The 19,111-nt window shown below is 42.3% G+C and overlaps 1 protein-coding gene across 1 annotated transcript in view; it reads left to right on the forward strand.

Annotated features, from left to right (window-relative positions):
* The first annotated feature begins 324 nt into the window (after positions 1-324).
* The window catches only part of Col24a1 (collagen type XXIV alpha 1 chain), a 293,451-nt gene continuing 274,664 nt past the window's right edge, over positions 325-19,111 (forward strand). The window contains exons 1-2 of the mRNA XM_059266384.1: positions 325-380; positions 6,342-6,406. Coding sequence (XP_059122367.1) covers positions 325-380; positions 6,342-6,406 — 121 coding nt within the window. The remainder of the gene's footprint in view (positions 381-6,341; positions 6,407-19,111) is intronic.

The raw sequence follows: 19,111 nt of genomic DNA on the forward strand, positions 1-19,111 counted from the left end.
CAACCCAGCTCTGGCTGTCCCTGCTGCCCCCGCTGCCTCAGGGTGAAGTCTCGCTCACCTCTGGTCCCCCCCCCTCCCCCGGGGAGCGCGACCCCAGCTACAGCTGAGCACGGAGCATCCTAGCTCTCTTCCCCCCTGAGTGCTGCTTCCTACCCCTACACCGCTTCATCCTCCTACCCCACCCCACCCCACCCCATTTTGCGGGTTGGAGCATGGTTCTCATGTGACTTTCCCCCTTTTCATGGACAGTACCTGCACCTTTAGCAGTTCGGAGCTGGCTTCTGTTTTCCGTTAGTGCTTTGCTGCAGGGACAAATGCATACAAATGCATTTTGGAGCCTACAGGACAAGGCATGGAAAGGTCTCCCCCGCCACAAAAACGTAAGTAGCCCACCCGCCGCCGGAGGGGGGAAGGAAGGGGCTTTAGACCAACCCCCTCTCTCCACCCCCTGTATACACCACGGAGTTGGAGATCTGTGGTCCTGCTCCTTGATACTTTGTGGCGCTGGGAGCAGGCGAGAGCTGCCGTGGCAACCTCCTCTTGACTTGTAAAATACCGTGTTTGAAAGGAAGCAAACTTCTGCCAGCGAGTCTCAGTTTATGCTAAAGCGATCCTGTGGCTAGGGAGGAAAAGCTTGCTGGCTTGAGTCCCAACATCCCCTCGGCCACTGCCCCAAACAGTTCCAGAGCGCTCTGACACTCGCCTGGTCTCCAACTCCAACTACCCTGGCACCCTCCTCCCCTTCTCCTGTTTCAGCCCTGGCTGAAGTCCTATTCCAGCTGTCTCAGGGCGCCCAGCCTGGGCGATTGCTAGGACTCGAGCAATCCTCTGGATTCTGCAAGCACAGGTTTGGGACTAGGTTGCCAGGTGGCGAGAAGGGATGATTACAGAGCCTAGAAAGCAGGGTTCTTCCTGCTCAGGGTCTGGGACAATCACTTTTTTTTAAAAGAAGGCAAACAGACATAACTCTAGCATCTGGAGTTGAGGCTGAGCCCTGACATATGGTCTGTCAGTGGAGAAGTGATGCTTGCAGCCAGGATAGAGTTGGGAGAGGGGAAGGGTAGGGCGTGAAAGCGAATCTACCTTCCCTGGTAGAGCTCAGGCTGGCCCACCTTCTCTTTGGACACCATGCCTGCCTCTATCCCTACACTGGGGAAAACATGAGGAGGATGACTCTCAGCCTTGGCTGCCTGTCTGGGTGCCCCTATTAGAGGGTGGTAGGTTACACAAATTTTCATCTGGCCCCCTAAGATACAGTGAGGAAAGCTGCTGAGTTGTAGGTGGTAGGAGGGCAGAGCCCAAGCTGTCCAAGTCAGCTGAGTGCTGGTGGAGGCGGGAGTGGAGAAAGCCTGCCTTGTGGCAGTGTTTGTGCGCACATGTGCCTCCTAGTCCTGTGCAGGATCTCCAGTGTGCTCTCTGCTCTGACCTCTGCAAGCTTCCTGTGTGAATGCTCCCTGCTGCAGAGCAATTTGCACCTCCAGGCACACCCCCTTTTCTAGGAGACACAATAAAACCAATATATACTCTTAGGACACAATAGTGACTGTGTGCCTCACCATGCTGGGAGCCCAGTAGTCCTCAGATGCTAGAAGCACTCCCTGTGGCCTTCCCAGAGAGGCTTGCTTAGATCCAGGCCTTTGATCTGGCTTTTCTTGATAAGTGTCCCACTGAATGATGGATCTTCCAAGAAAGCCAGGCAGGATGGGGCTCAGATGTATCAGATCTTACAGAAATGAGTGCATCTTTCAGGTTGATTTCTGCAGGTGTGCTGTGGGGGTGGGGGGGCATGATCCCCTGCAGGCTCAAGCATTTTGGAAGGTCCCCAAGTTCTGCTCAGACCACAGGGTCCTCTCTTCTTGCCAACTCCCACCTCCAAGGTTTTCCCTGAGCCACTGCACCCAGCCCAAGTAGCTGACTAATACTTCATGGGGGATTCACAGGGGCCTGCCGCTGGCCCCTGTCTCGTATGCTTTCCAAGGCCCTTCTAGAGGGGCCCAAGAAGGACCCTGCATACATTCTTGGGAAGCTTGGCGTTCGTACTGGGTCCAGATGATTGGCGGGCAGGGAAATGAAATAGGATTACACACACACTGGTGGAACTTCTGATGAAAATGATACCTGGTGGATTGGGTGGGCAGGGGCAGTGAACACTTATGGAGAGGTGCTGGAGTGGGTAGCAGTCCTGGATGAAGTTGATGGTTTTCATTGATCTCTGAGGGGATCTTCAAGCCAGGGACCAGGAGCCTCCCTGCCCACAGATCTTGTGATGCCAAACTTGTTCCATTACAGGAGCCAGTGGGGATGGGCCGCGGACAATTAAGGGTAACTCATCGTTAACCAGATTTCAGGTCCTTACAGCTCCAACCACACACATGCAAAGCAATGGAGCAAAGGTGATTAGAACTGCATGGAGAACCTGTTTCTAGAAAAAAAATAGTCAAAGAATTTAGAGTTCTGTAATTTGAAAACACGTCATCAGCACTTGGGAAAGGGGGAGGGGCTTTAGAAAAAACTTTGATTAGTTGATGATCATTCTGTCAGGCCACTGAAGTAGACTTTAGAGACCCTACTGAGATGCCTGAGATTTCCACTTACTACCATCTTGTCGTGGTGATATTCTGGCAGTTCCAGTTAGTCACCCCAAAATACTGATAATTTTAAATTTGGATCCATACAGACATTTCCTTTCCCAGGGTTGCTCTTTAAAATAGATTTTTTTGTGTGATTTTGTGGAATTAAGGCAATAAACCTAAAACCTGAAAGGTGTTAGATGCATCAACCCTGTATGTCGGGGGCTAGGAGGAGCTTAGTTGTTGAACCCCTTATCCAGCAAGCATGAAGTCCAGGGCTCATATCCCCCACTGCATAAGCCTACTGTGGATGTTGGGGCACAAGCCTGTACTTCCTGGTAGTCTGGAGGTAGAAGCAGAAGGATCAAGGTTTCAGGTCACTTTCGCTACACAGTATCCAGGCCAGCTGGTATAGGAGAGATTCTGTCTCAAAGACAACAGACAAACCAACAAACAAAACTCAAGTTATCCGAAAGTCTCCAGCGATGGTTTTTATGGTAATTAAAAGGTTTGTAATATTCTTCCTAGCTGATATAAAACACTTTTTTAAGTTGCTTAGCTATTTGAGTGTTCAAATAAATGTTTAAAATAAGTGGATATCTTAGGGAGAGGAACTACAGTGTGTGGAAAGCAATTCTGGGTGTTGTTTAGACATTCTGTTTGGTACTCTGTGAAGTCGCAGAACAGTTTAATTTTTTTTATTTCTTTTTCTTTTTTTTTAATTAAGAGATTTTCTATTCATTTTACATACCAACCACAGATTCCCCTGTCCTCCCTCCTCCCACCTCCCAATCCTCCCCCCAACCCACCCCCCCATTCCCACCTCCTCCAAGGCAAGGTCTCCCATGGGGAGTCAGCAGAGCCTATTGAGACCATGATTGGAAAAAGTACAGAGACAACTAGCCAAACTAGTGGAGACACATGAACTGTGGACCAATAGCTGAGGAGCCCCCATGGTACTGGACTAGACCCTCTGGATAAGCAAGACAGTTGTTTAGCTTGAACTGTTTAGGGGGCTCCCAGGCAGTGGGAATGGGACCCAGCCCTGGTGTATGAGCTGGCTTTTTGGAGCCTAGTGCCTATGGTGTGACACTTTGTGCAGCCTTGGTGCAGGGAAGAGGGGCTTGGACTTGCCTTAAATGAGTGTACCGGGAAGAACGGTTTTATTAAAAGACCTAGAGGAGCAATGCTAGCTTCTTTGTGAGCCGTGTCTTGCATCTAGATCTGATATTAGAATTTATAACCCTGGGTGGTGAGAGATGAAATAAGAACCATTTTATTTTTATTCTACAAAAGCTTGACATTATTCTGCCATTCATTTACTTATCATTTATTCATTTCTTCAACAAATATTTACTGAACATTGGCTGTGGAGAGTCCACCCTGGTCCCAGGTGGTAGAAATAGAATGGTTGAAAAGAGACACAATTGCTCCCCTAACAGTGTGCAGGGTTCAAGAGAGGAGCAAAGGAAACAGGAATGAGAAAAGAGTGTATTCAGGAAGGATATCTGGAAATCCTGAGGAGGTGGGGGGGGCAGGAACAAGGGGAAAGAGAGGCGGAGGGAGGGAGAGGTGGGTGGCGGGAGAGGCTGGATGATTCTAAGCAGAAGAAAGGTTCAACTAAAGGAAACCTAGGCAGAGCCCAAAGCAGAAAGAGGATAGGATCTTGTGTACACAGTCCATCAAAATGTTCAGATGTGACATGGGGCAGTCAATGTATCTGAAGGCTTGAGAGAAATAGCTAGTTTGAGCATCATTTCCAGGAAGAAGTAGCTGAACTTGAGATACAGAGAGAGACAAATGAGGATGAGGGGCCTTTGGACTTTCCTAGCTGGACAAATGGAGGGTAACAGCACCCAACTTCTGGACAAATGGAGGGTAGGAACATTGGCTTCCTTGGTCTTGGAGTCAGGGTGCAGATATAAGTCCAGCAGAAGTTTACTAGGAAGGAAGGACCATCTGTCGGTCTTATTAGCTGAAGATGGATTCATTCATTCAAAAATCTTCAGCATTAGCATTGGCCAATTTAACCACTGCCTTAGTGCCACTGACTGGGTATATTTTTCTTCCTTTTTACTGACTGGACTCCAGGTTCTTTGACTGCCTGGTATCTTTAAGCATTACTCACCTGCATTTGGGAGTTGCTCAAGCGCCTAGAATTACATGCGTTGTGAGTCTTCGTCTTGGGTTCAGTTGACAGTCAGAGAGGTTTCACTGTGGGCAAATCACTGGCCGTGCCTTTCCCCTGGAATCACCCAATTTTCTTCCCATTGCTTGGATGAAAATTTTCTCTCAGTTATTTTGAGAAAAATAGAATTTTTTTTTTTTTTTTTTTTTTTTTACTATTTCTGGATCTTAGCCATTAGTGAAACACAGAATCTATAAAGCTGTTAGAATGAAGATGTTTTTGGCATAAAAACCAAGGGTGAGAGAAGCTGTTGAAATGCTAGATGTGTGTTACACGTGTGTTTCTCACATTACTTCACACCCCTCTGCTGGTTAAGAGGCCACCAACTCATCAAAAAGTCTGCTATCCACGGAAGTTCACGAGTCTTTCCTGCTATCGTAAATGTCATCTATGTAGGAAGAGATGGTGGTAGCCCACCCGAAGACACGTCCCATAAATCCTCAGGATCTCATGAGTACCCTGAAGAGATTGCTGGAGTTCTCCCAAAGGAACCTGGACTTTCATAACAAACAGGATGTCGAATAGCTCCTTAAGCTGAATCTAGGGAAGACTTGGGAAAAGAACTGGTTCCTCAGATGTTCTAATGATGATCTTTGGATGTCAATTTTCCAACTAAATTTAGGCCTTCACCTGGCTAGTCTGGTTGGTTATGGTTTGATTGTGGCTGATGCCAAAATGAATAACTAAAGGTGAAGCTAGCAGGCTGAACCCAGACCCTTTCATGCTTTATTAGACGTCCCCAGATACTGCAGGTTGTCATTTTTGAATCTTTATTAAATTTTAGTTACTACAATTTTGAGTTTTTAAACTTGCTCAGTTTTATTAAATGTCTGAGAATGCTGACTTCTGTCATGTGCAGAAATTAATCTTACACAATAGTCCTCAACCCTGTTTTGCACATTAGGACCACCTGGTAAATACTTGAAAATACAGGGCTAGGGAGGTAACTCGGTCTGTGGAATGTTTCAACCCTAGCATCCACTTAAGGAAGAGCTAGGTGCAGTAGTGTAGGGCAGTCATCTTAGTGCTGGGGAGGCAGAGACAGAAGGATCCGGGGTTTACTGGTCTGTCAGTTTAGCCAAAGTGGTGAACTCAAAGGCAATGAGAGACCCTGTCTCAAAAGTAAGGTGGAGAATAACTGACTAAGACTAAAACACTGTGTGTCCACCTCTGGCTTCTAATACACACATACACACACGCACACATGCACACACGCACGCATGCACACACACACACACACACACACACACACACACACACACACACACACACTTATATACCATGGACATCCAAAAACCAGAATCTTTGTGAGAGGAGAGAGAAGTGACCAAGTATTAGCAATCTATTAAACTCTAAAATGATTCTAGCATGCAGTTGAATGCCATCTACACGGTGTGAACCAGCTCTTGAACATCACTTGTTCTAAAGCAGAGAACTTCGGATGGTCCTCTACTCGGCAGCATTAGCTTGATGAGGAAACTCTTTAGAGATGTCAGTTCTCAGACGGCACTACAGACTCCTGAGTTAGGAGCTGTGAGACTTCCTCATTGTCAATGTCTTACTGGTGTTTCTTCCCCACTTAGGAAACTGCTTCTTCGTTTTATTGTACTATGTGTGGCGTGGATTACTGTTCATGCGCAGGGACAAGGTAAGGGGGGTTATTTTGTTACTTGTTCTTTAAGAATACGTATGAGCTGAGTTTGGTACCATAAACCTGCAGTCTTGGCACGTGGGAAAAAGAGACAGAAAGATATGGCGTTCCAGATAAGTATGGGAGTTATTTTCTAATTACTGTAAAAAATTTCACGTCCAAAGCTGCTTGAGGAAGGGCGTGTTTATTGGTCTCACGATGTGAAACACTGTCCATCACCGCCAGGGAAGCACAGAGGCAGGAGCTTGAGGTGGCGGCCTCCATTGCATCTGTGTGCACATGCTCAGTTCGCGTTCTCCTTTCTGTTCAGTCCAGGACCCCAGCCCATGGAGCGGTGGATTTAGGGTGGATTTTCCTACCTCATTTACTCAGTCTAGAAACTTGCTGACAGATATAGTCAGAAATTTATTTCCATGGAGATTCTAAATCCCATCTAGATGACAGTCAGGATTTGCCATCAGGGACAGTCACCCTTGGCTACCTAGCAAGTCAGCAACCAGCCTGGGCTACATGTGACCCTGTCTCAAAACAATCAAACAATATTTCTGCTTGCTTGCTGCAGCCAAGGCACATTCCTGCTAAGTCATCATAACCTGAAATTCAACATTAGACCATAATAGGAGCTTATAGCCAGGTCAGGAGGGCACAAGGGTACCAAAAAACATCAATTTGGGGGGGTAAATATGACCTTTAAGAAATTACTCAGCTCTTCCATCTGTGAAATTGCTTACATTTTTAAGCAAAGTCTCTATAAAAGGGAAGTTTTGTACAGTGGAAAGGCTTTGCTTGTGACTTCATTTCAAGTGGGAGTTCCTGGGGGTGGCAGACTGTAACTGAATAACCTTTGCCCTTCTTGAAACAACACACGCATGTAATAAATGTTCCTTTTGGATTTGCATCATTCAGAAGCAAAATTTGCATATTAGTGGGCTCTGAACATTACTTAATTCCTGTGGGGTGGTCTAGAGAATAGTGTTTTGCTTTGGTCTGCTAGCTTGTTGCACTCAGAAAACTTTGTATATCCTACTTTATTCATTTATTAAACAACATTTTAAAGTGTCTGTTTCCCAATAAATATCCTACTATCCAATGACTGAAGTATAAATACAAAAATATCTCCGGCTTCCAAGTGAAAATAAAAGTGGCTTTGTCAGAGGTTCAAAAAATTTTTCAAAGAGAAAATCCAGGAAGTGTGCTGGACTTAAGAAGACCTCAGCAGTGTGGACCCTGTTTTCCTCTCCATTTGTATAGCTCTATGCAGCTGTCCAGACTCTGGTACAGTCAGCTTTTCAACTTAGAGATAAACTCAGGGAGGCCCTGGTGACCCAAGTCCATGCACCAGATAACAATATGAGAGAATGAAAAGTAAAGAGATTACAAATGAGGTATTTGTTTGCAAAAAGAAGATGTGCAAAGGAAAGGACGCTCTTCTCGCTAACAAATCAAAGTGGTGGTCAGTAGGGGCTGCAGCCATGGCTCAGTGGTTAAGAGTGCTTGCTGGACTTGCAGGGGACCCGAGTTCTGTTCCCAGCACTCACTTTTTGCTCACAGCTGCCTGGAACTCTTCTAGTTCCAGAGGACTTGACCCTTTTCTGGCCTCCAAGGGCCACCCACATGCATGTGGCATGCACATGCAGGGACAAATAAATGTTACAAAAAGGGAAAAATAACAAAAATCATGTTATTATAGTGAGCACAATCACGACTTGCAACTTTAATGTGGTCAAATCTCAATTTGAGCTGGAGATTCAGTGAGAATCTCAGAAGTATGTCTGTACTTGTGAGACATTTTAAAACTTAAAAACAAGTATCAGAGTAATTCCCGCATATGGTTTAAAGGTAAGTTGCACTGAGAAATCAAATCTTTTGCCTTTATCTACTCTGAGACTCTCTGACGCCTTTTTGATTTAATCTTTGTTTTCTTAATAATATGCTTAAATATTTTATTGACTTCCTATTATTGATGATGAAGAGTTAATGTTTTATATTATGCTAATTCTTCCCCTCCTATCACCTCAATATAAATCCATAACTTCTTGGCTCTCATAACTTACCTTATTATGTCCATGTACTTTTTTTTTGTCAACAATGCCTCAAGATTACTCACTGTTTATTCCCATTGCTTTTATGTGCATTCTATGACATTTTAAGTTATTTATTCATATGCTACAAGAAATTCTAAGACATCTTTGAAAAAACTTTCTCCCCAAACGTATCATAGTTCTTGAACATTTTTAAAGTTTGGTTTTGCCTTATTTTCGTGGAGGAAACCTTCCAGAAGCTACAGTTTTGCTCAACTGTCGACTGCTTAGTTCTCTACACTGCCTCTGCTGTTGGCGTCTCTCATCCGTGTTAGATCTATTCTCTTGGAACTCACTTCTTTTGGTCCATTTCCCTGTGTGTGGGATGTGCATGGTGCAGCTGCATCCTCAGCACACACGCTAAGCTGGGGCAGCTTGGGAAGCATTGCATTACTGAGAAGCTATCTGTCTAACCCTCACAGGGAAGGGGAGTCAATGTGGGTGAGTAGAGAACCTTTTTCTGTTTTCTCTTCTCTGAAATTGAAAGGCTTTTGTGGTTTTTGTCTCTTGACTTGTGGAGCTCTTGTTAAAACTAGTAGAGTAATTCTTGGTAGTTCACTTAGGACCTGTTCTTTGTCTTCTCGAGGTCTTTATATTCACTTGTTCTTGATGTTTTTAAGTTTATAATAATGTGTCATGATATGAGTCTCTCCACCCTGTTGGGTATACAGTGGGCCTTTTCGATGTGGAAGCACCATTCACTTTCTAGAAATTTCCCTTCATTATGTCTGTGTTTCTAATGAACTCCTTTTGTTCTGCAGTTTCTGTTGCATACTTGAATCTCCACAATTGAACTATTTATTTTCTTACTTTAAGATCCTCTTTTCCATCTTTGTTTGGGGTGAGGTAAGAGCCTTTCCTGAGTTACTCTTCCGAACACTTTTATTTCTATTTATCTGCATGTTGCCCCTGCTCACTCTGATTCTTTTTCTCCTTCCTTATAGGAAGCAGCATCTTGGTCGTGTTTCCTGGGTGCACATCCTGCTCTAACCTCGCTAAAGGCGAGAATAACATTTTGAGCTTTTCTTCTTGTGCTGTTTTTTTTTCCAAGTTTTCTTTGTTTTGATCTGATTTTTATATTGCAGATATTCTTTGAGAATCTGCAGTTGTCTCTGTTATCATTTAAAAATAAGACAGTAAAAACACATTTGGGACTTATTTTCATGTAGGCCTGACAACTGAGATGCTTCACGTGAGGATGTTGAAGGACAGGCCTGGCCAACTGCCTGGTTGCAACCCAGTTGTCTGGACCCATGAAATGTCTTTAGAGAGGACCCCTCCCTCAATTTTACATGTGTAATAAGATCATGGTGGTTACCACTGTTGAAGTTCCGTGAAAAAGAGTCTGGGACGAAGGGATTGTTTTCTAATGTGTCATGTAGATCTCTCGGGATTCCCTTATTCTGAGTATGGTGCTTCCACATCTTCTGCTTTGATGGGGTCAGATTTCAACTTCATCAATCTCTGCTTTCCTATTGTGGTCTCAGAGTTTCTTACACAAATGCTTAGCTACTTCCCACTATCCCAACACCCCAATTTGAAATCCCAAGAATCCAGTGAACTAGTCCCCCCGATTCCTGAGCCTTTCAGGACTTTTCCCTGAGCTGACCTGTTGCCTGTGGTTGTCTGCCTCTGCAAGCCTTGGAGTTCACTCTTTCAGCTCCTCCATGCATTAAGAAAAAAGAAAGTCTCTTAACATCATTTGCCTGCTGCTATCTCTTCTATTCACCCACTTCTGTAGACTTGAACCATACTTTCTTCTTTTCCTCAGAAAGATCTTGAAGATTGAATGAAAAAAGAAATCTGTGACTTTCCACAATTTCAGTTATTTCTTAAATTTTAACACAGCTAAGACAAGTCACCTTAACTAACATCATAATGGATAGAAATTCTCTGGTTGCCTTCTAGTCCGTTGTTGGGTGTCAGTGGAGAAGGGAGTCTGTTTCAAGCCAAGGTGACTTACAGAAGATGAAGCTTTCTGGGGATCTGCTTGGATGGGTGGCTCTCTGCCTGCTGCAGCGCCCCTTTCTTCTTCTGTCACTGGCTGCCGGTGAGATGTGGCAGCGGGATGTGGTGCCACTCCACAGTGGGTCACACTGGACTGACTGTGTAACTAACTCTCCAAAGGCATCGTATCTCTGGTTCAGGACCACAAGTGTGAAAACACATGTAGACACTCCCTCAGGCAGAAGAAGAGTGTCTCCTGTGTACCTTCATGCAGTGTCACACAGAGGCTGTTCATTCTAGCTATAGCAACTCCACTGCCTTACTCCAGGCACTTCATCAACAATTTTGATATGCAGCTTAAAGCTTCATTTCTCACTTTATAAACAAGTTTGCGTTGATCAGTTTATACAGAATGAATGTGTTACTTACATTAAGAAAACTTTAAAGAAACAATAGTTGCTTTTAACCTACCCACTGTGCCAAAGGTGTTTTCAGACCCAGGTGTTCTGGAACCATAGCCCAGGTCTATGTCAGATTATACTGCTAAGTAGTTATGTGACCTTGGATGGATTCCTGAAATACCGTGAGCCTCATTTCCAGCAGATCAAAATGGAGATAAGAGTCACAATGCACGTGGTTTAGAGCGAATGAAATGAGATAACATGTGCAGGGTGTTTAGGTGATGACCGTGCAATACATTTTCCTAGAACGGAAGACCACAGTCTAGACCCACTTCTCTTCCCATATCCTCAGGGATTTGAAAAAGTAAAAGCAACTGATCGTAAATCATTTCCTTTAGTTCCTTAACTCGGTGACCTGGAGCCAGGAAGCTTATATGTGAGTCACGATTTTGGCACTGTTTGGAAGTGACTAAAACAAACCTTACAAAAGGAATATAGGGAGACTGTCTAGTTAATCTGGTCGTTTTATACAAATTGGCAAGGAAAAGAAAAGTATGGTGAGCATTGTGTAATCTTTCTTATAAACCTGGTGGTTTCCTTTTAAATGATAACTTTTTAAAGATTGTTTTTATTTATTTATTTTAAATGTCATATATGCATGTGATATATTTTGATCTTAACCACTCACCCAGTACCTTCTTCAAACTCTTTCCAGGACCCATCAACCCATATACTTCCCAACTTCAAGTATTCTTTTAAAATTTTATTATTATTAATTGCTCTGAGTCCAATTAATGCTGACAATGTAGGAATGGATGTGGGAAAATCACTTCAATTTTTTAAAAATTTGGCATCAGTGCAGCATCAGAAAGAATAGAGTAGTAAGACGTGGCTGGCCAAGATGTATAAAAAGTTAAAATATTGAGAAGTTGTTAGAATTAATATATATCCATTTAGATTTTAATAGTAAGAGTTAACTCTACAACTTGTTAGGCTCTAAAACTTGATAGCTTTTTTTAAAAAAATCACTTAAATTACAATTGCTAAGAAATATAAAACATCTCTAAGCTTTCAGGGATAATCATATATGGCCCTTGTTTCTCCAACTTGGGATGGGACGTTGACAGGTCTGCATCTGAAAAACAAATGTAGATTCTTGTGCTACCACATCTGGATTTTTAAGGAATGGAGTGTACACCCCATGCATCAATTACAATTACTGTATTTACAGAGACTGGGGTATAAGTCATAGTGTTATCATCTGAGACTAGACTCCCCCCCCCCCCATCATCCATCCCTAGACTCTATTCCATTTCCCTCACATTTTCTTTTTCCTCTTTGGAAGAAGGGATAGTCCAACAGGATGGCACATGGTGCCTGTAGTGATTGTCATAGGCTTGGGTGCCTGGGTCAGGAGAATCTCTCAAAGCCAGGGATTTGAGGCCAGGCTAGAAAGAATAATAAGATCCCGCCTTCATAATAAAAAACAAAACAAAACAAAATAATGTGACACTTGAGCTAAGTCCTGTTGGGGGGTAAATCCTAGTGTGGGTAGATACTCTCAGTGGGACTTTGCATGGGATTTTAAAAACTGACAAGATTCGGTGATGAAAAAGTTTAGAAAGAGTAAAATACCCAGAGTGGAGGATGGTGTGGCACAAGCAGCTGTACCGTGGACAAAAGGTGAGTATGTGAGAGAGGGCATTGCTCCCAGGACCTCCCTTAGTTATGACACCAAGTTCAAGTTCAAAGATTCCCCAAGACCACAGCCAGCTTCAAAACCCTAGAAAAAGCCACAAAACTTACAGAAATCTATTAAATTCACCATGAATTTTTATCATTGCAAAAGCAGCTGATTAAACTTAGTCCAGGGATGAAGAGTTTAGAATCTGAAAGCCCACTAAGCACAAGTGTCGGGAGTTCAAAGTGAGCTCAGTAAGCTTAAAGACTAAGAGAAGATGCGTTTGTCTGGAATAGAATAAGGTGGGACGAAACAACAGGAAGTGAGGCAAGCGCAGTGAGACAGGAACCCATGACACAGATCTTGTGCATCACACAAAGCCATTGCAGGGTTTGAACCAGAGGTGGGTCATAATCTCACATATGCTATAGAAAGATCAGGTTGGCTGCCTATGTGGTTGTGGGCCTCTAAAGTATGAAAACTGAAGTTTGGGGAAATATGTTGAGTTAGAACTGCTTTGGGGACATGTAATTTCTCCTAGATAAATTCAGCAGAGAGTTGGAGATGCAAAGCCAGAAACGAGGTCTGTGAGTCAGAATATGTGGTCGCTGCAGCTATGGTTTGAATGACGCCATTGGGCCTGCTGTTTACAGAAAAGAGGGCACGGCTGTTGTCTTGGTGACAGCACCATTTATTCTACATTTAAGAAGCAGATAGAGGAGGGGGTACAGTCCATTCTGTTTTTAGGTAAAGTGAGATAAGTTACTAAAAGTCACTGAGGTAAGGGATCGACTCTTGGAGATTGTATCCAATGGACGCCTCTGCACTCCCGCATCGAGTGTCCTTGGAAATAGAATTTAACTCCAACTTTTCCTAAGTGTAAGATAGGAGTGACCATAGGATCTGCTTAAAGGGTTGTGAGAATTGCGACAATGATGAGAATTATGAAAATGTTCTTAGAGAAGTACTAGGTACATAGGAAGAATTTAGTACATGTCATCATGTTCTTTAAGAAATAAGGCCACTCTCGTGCCTTGTCGATAATCTATTGTTTTTCAAATGGTAACTAATTTCTTCACTGATATGAATTAATGATCTGATTTGATTTTGTGGTTAGGGCTACTCATGAAACTAACTCATTACAGACAACTTACCTATTGTTGCATATATATTAGTACCAAATATCTAAATCTAACTCCAAATTATAATTTAGTGATGTCTAAGCCAGGCTTAAGGACTAAAGAGCTTTCATTGCTCTCCCTCCCTGTCTCTCTCCCAACTCTGCCATCATGTTCCCACCTCCTCTCTACTCCCTCCTTCCAGTTTACCCAGGAGATCTTAACCCTTTCCCCTTCCTAGGGCAATCCATGTGTGTCCCTGGGAGTGGGAGAAGGGGAGGGAGGTGGAACAGGGGTTGGTATGTAAAAGGAAAGACTTTTTTTTAAATAAAAAAAGATTAAAGAGCTTGGGTTCTAGATGACAGTCTCTCTCTGTCTCCCCCCCCCTCTCTCTCTCTCTCTCTCTCTCTCTCTCTCTCTATATATATATATATATATATATATATATATATATATATATATATATATATATATCTCCCTCCCTCTCTCTCTTCCTATACTTCTTTACTTTCCTGTCTTCTTCTCTTTAATACTATTTTTCTCAATCTCTCTTATACGTGCCTTCTATCTTTGAGTTCCCTGTTCTCTTTTCTGTCAACTTCTGCCCCAAAATGTGTTTAGTCTGTGACAGATTAAAACCAGGATGCTGTGTGACTCTGCCTGAGAAGTTCATATCTGTCCACCTCATATTCCGGGATAACAGACAAACAAACAACCCTACCCAAGTCTACCTTAATGAGCAAAGGCGTTTCCATGGTAACGTACAGGAGCATAGAGGATGCAGGCAGTGCATCACCAAAAAGCGCACCCCAGCATGGGTGATGACTCAGAACAGCTGTGTCCCCAGAGCCCCTTGTGTAGCTTTGAAACAGCTCCCCCACCGAAGAGTCTCTTCCTTCTTAGTATTCGTGGGTGGAAAGGCCCCTCCTCTGTCTTGTGAGTCCTGTGAGCCTTCAGAGCTCCCTTTGTCCCTCCAGAAGGGAATGTTTCATTTCAGAGGAAACAACTTCACAAGGAATGGATGCCAGTTTAACTAGAGAGTATTCCTCACCATGCAATTTCAGTGGGGAAAAGTAATCCTGCCATTGTTACTTAGTGAGGTCTGTAAAAGTGATGTATGAAGAACATGGCAGCCATCAGGCCATGGGATGATCTTGAAGTCAGACTGATGCCTCCAGTTCAACTGTTTACTAGTTGTATGACCTTGATTCCATTATATCGCTTCTGATTCCTGGCTTCATCATTTGTGAAGTGAGCAGAGACTTTAATTTTCTTTTAGACTTATTTTATTTTACATATATAAACGTTTTGCCTGCATGTATGTCTCTGCACCAGGTACCAGACACCTGCTGAGATTAGAAGAGGGCATCAGCTCCATGAAACTGGAGTTATTGATGGTTGGAAGCCACGATGTGGTTGCTGGGAACCAAACCCAGGTCCTCCACAAGAGTAACAATTATTCTTTATTGCTGAACCGTCGCTCTAGGCTCTCGGCATAGACTAAGTAAAATGAAACTTTAATACATTATCTTCCCACTTCTGTTTGTGCTTGCCATACAGCAGAAACAAGCTAGACATAAAGAACAAGTAAATTCGGAACTTGTCAGTTTAGGGGGGAAATATGAAATCTACAAGGGCTAAAATATGAAGAAAAACGGAGATGGCACATAGAGACAATACAACTCAACAGTAATATCCAAGAAAGCAGGAGCAGAAACAAAACCTCCAAGAGGAAGTACTGAATATTTAACTCTGGCACATAGGAAGTGCTGGGGGTCTAAGCAGGGCAGATGCTGCTGGGGGAAAGGACTAGACAGAAGCGCAGATTCTATAATTGGCGACATGATGGAGAGCTCAGAAAATGGAAAAACCTGCTTCCCGAGGCTGTGGGTTCATTCTGAAGCCTGAACAAGTAGGAATGAGCCCAGAGCAAGGAGAATGGGATAGGTAGAGCTGACTGTGCATGTCCTCCTGGATCAGCATGGTTCACAGACAGGGGACATAAAGGGATAATTTTAGAAAGAAGATGCTGGTCACACTGAGGGAGTTTGGAGAGCTGGAAGGCGTGGTCCTCTTCTCACAGCATCTCTGTGCTGGATATGCTTGGCTGGGAAATAATAGGCAAGTAAAAGGATTTGATGCAATGTCAGTAGAAACATACCAAAGAAAAATGCAAACAAACGTGTAACACAAATTTTAAATGGTCTTATTAATAAAAAACAAACCAGGAGCCAAATATTGGGGTGAATTTTGAAAGATCAGAGAAGCAGAACAAGCCACAGCTAACCTCACCTCACCAACTCCTCCGCATCCTGTTTCCACAAATCTTCAGATTGAAAGCTTCTGAGTCCTCATCTGAATGGATCTCAGCTGAACTGCTGCTAAAAGCCTAAAAGCTTAGAAGCCTGAAAAGCCACTAGTTCCTGGTCCTCACGCCTTATTTACCTTTCTGCTTCCTGCCATCACTTCCTGGGATTAAAGGCATGTGTCTTTCCCAAGCAAGACATGAGATCTCAAGTCCTGGAATTAAAGGCGTGTGTCACCATGCCTAGCTGTTTCCAGTGTGGCCTTGAACTCAAAGAGATCCGGATGATCTCTGTCTCCTAAATGCTAGGATTAAAGACATGTGCTACCGCTGCCCAACCTCTATGTTTAATATAGTGGTTGTTCTGTTCTCTGACCCCAGATAAGTTTATTGGGGTACACAGTATATCAGCCACACAATGTAGCAAAAAAGATGATGAATACAAAAATATTGCTATGAGACAGTTAGACATTCTGACCACTTATTAAAAAAAAAAAAAAGGAAAAACTCAAGCCAGATCACCTCTGTGAAGAGAGATGATGAAGCAGGAACATAAAAAGTCAGAGAAAATGAAGAGCTGGCAAGAAGTTAAAATAGATTTGAGTTGTGGGTTTATGGAGCTCAAAAGTCATAGAAATAAAACCTTATAGACTGAGATAATATTGGAAAGAACATAGAGGGAATTACACAGTGCAGGAGACACAGTAAAAACAGAAATGGATCTAACTAACAAATTAAGAAATTTCTAATGGATTGCTTGTATAAAGGTAAAGAAATAGAGAATACAGAAAGTGAACAGTGAAGTCTAACCCAATGGGGCATATTAAAGTCTCCACAAATACCTTTGCAGGTGCTTATGAAACATTATTGGGATTGAAAAAATATTCAGGCTAAAATCAATTTTCACTGCTCTCTGGTCATATTGTTGTCAGGTCAGATTTTAGTAACAACACCAGGCAGCAAAGTAAAATATAAAACTTGTAACAGGAACCTTAAAAAGACATAGGAAATACATAAACATAGTTTCTGGAAAATCAGCAGTGAAAACAGAATCTATGAACTCTAGCAGATATGACTAATGCATTGCTCAGACAGATGCTTAATTAAATACATTTGTAACCAAGTAAATTAACTTACCAAATTAGAAAAAAAAAGTAGAAAAAGTTTAGGTTAAAACCTGATACTGACTCGTTATATAGAAAATGGACAACAGTAGAAAAGTAAATCAAAAGGCTTCATTTTTGAGATGATCAGAAGTGTCATTATCTTAAGAATAGAGCAAAATATTCAAATCAGACAGGAAAGTAAAAATTGCAAAAATATGTCACCAGAAAAGGACCATGAAGAATATTACATGAAGATTTCTAAGTAGTACATTTAATATCCTTCATGAAATTTATTGTTTCTTATAAAAATACAAACTTAAGGGTGTTTGTATTTTTACAGATAAGTGACTCCAGGTGCAGTCATGAGTTAGGGCTCAACACAAAAACAGAGGAGGCTGAACACTGAGGACTCAGTGAAAAGCCCACCTGGTGAGTTCTATGAAGTCATGAGCAACAGAGAGATGATTCCAGAATCATTTAAATGTACTTAATTATTAAGCTTAGTTAATGTTCTGCATGATAATGAAATTGTAATCTGATAGGCATAGGACAATAAGGCAAACAGTGGCTTAGCTGAACGTGTATTGATGCTTGAATTCTACCTGAGTCATTAGTGGAGAATGCGACCAAGTGTGAAATAATGGCACACAACAGCAAGCAGACTGTCTTAGGAACGCATGCTCAGTTCAGGAACAGAGAGCTTACTGAGGGATAGCTGTTCCAAGCCATCTGACTCCTTTCCAAGTAATTCACTATAAATACTACAATACAGCAGAACTGGAGGAAGCATCCTGAAGTACCGCTAAGATATCACGAACACATTCTTAAGTTTCCAGAGTAATACTCTTCCTCATAACATCTCATTGTAAGAGAATCAAACTACTAGTTGAAACTGAGGCATTCTTGCAAGGCAGGTGTTCTCAGGACAAAGACCAACCCTTGATCTCACATTAGAGACTTATCTTGTGTCAGACTGACTGACTTACTTGGCACATAATGTGTCCAGAATGATTTTGAATAATGAATAATGATTTTCACAGACTCTATGGCAATATATACTTTAAATTTAAGCACTGTAGTTTTCAAAGAAGCAGCACTCCTCCGTGACTTTGTCCTGGGACTGAGATATGCATATACTTAGAATCAGAGAGCACTGGGCAGGAATCCCTCAAGTCACAGATTGGCATGGCACATGCTCTAAGAGTGTGAGTTTTGCTAAGGATTGGTGATAAGTACAGTTAACAAATTTATATGGTAAGTAATTTATTTTTCATATGAAAACAAACATGTTGTGGATTACAATAAAAATTTTGCATAATGAAATACCATGAGAGAGCAAAGAGATTTTTTTTTTTTGCAAATTATATGCTATTGCTTTAAAATGGGCCACTGAATCTTTGGGGGAACTTAAATTTCTGCATTGTTGTTGAAAATATTTTTATGGAAAAGTTTGAGACTCACTATCACATAATATCTTAGATGTAAACAGTTATGCCCTTTGTAATTGCTACAATGATTTCATTAACAGCTGGTAATTAATTGCACTCACACGCTGGAGTGTTTGTACGTATCTCTGTGAGAAGCACTTTAACTGTAGCACTAGATTACACATGAATAGTGTTCTGTAATTCTTCATTGTGATGCATAGTTGTCAGACTTGTGCCTTGGAGTTGCTCTTCATGCTTCATTCTTTCAATGAATAGAGACTGTCAAATATCTACTGCTTTGCCACAAAAGGAAAAGCAGTGGTGCCAAACATTCTTAGCTCATTTCAACTTTTTTATTTTCCTTTACCTATTACAAGTCTTTGCTGTTTTTACCCGGAGATTATTACAAGCACACATGGATGCAGATGGGTCATAGGGTCACACCTTTGACTAAGCTGGCTGTAGTTTTAAGAAATATTCATTTATTATTTAATGAATGGCATGAAAAGCTATATGGCTCTAAAGATTATATGAAATCTGATTGCTTTCTGGTGGGACAAGCTCATTCATTCATAAATTTGAGAACTCTTTGCAAGGAAATAGTAGAAGCATAATAATGAATCGGACAGAACCTGT

Source organism: Peromyscus eremicus, chromosome 6, assembly GCF_949786415.1.
Source record: "Peromyscus eremicus chromosome 6, PerEre_H2_v1, whole genome shotgun sequence".
NCBI lineage: Eukaryota > Metazoa > Chordata > Mammalia > Rodentia > Cricetidae > Peromyscus > Peromyscus eremicus.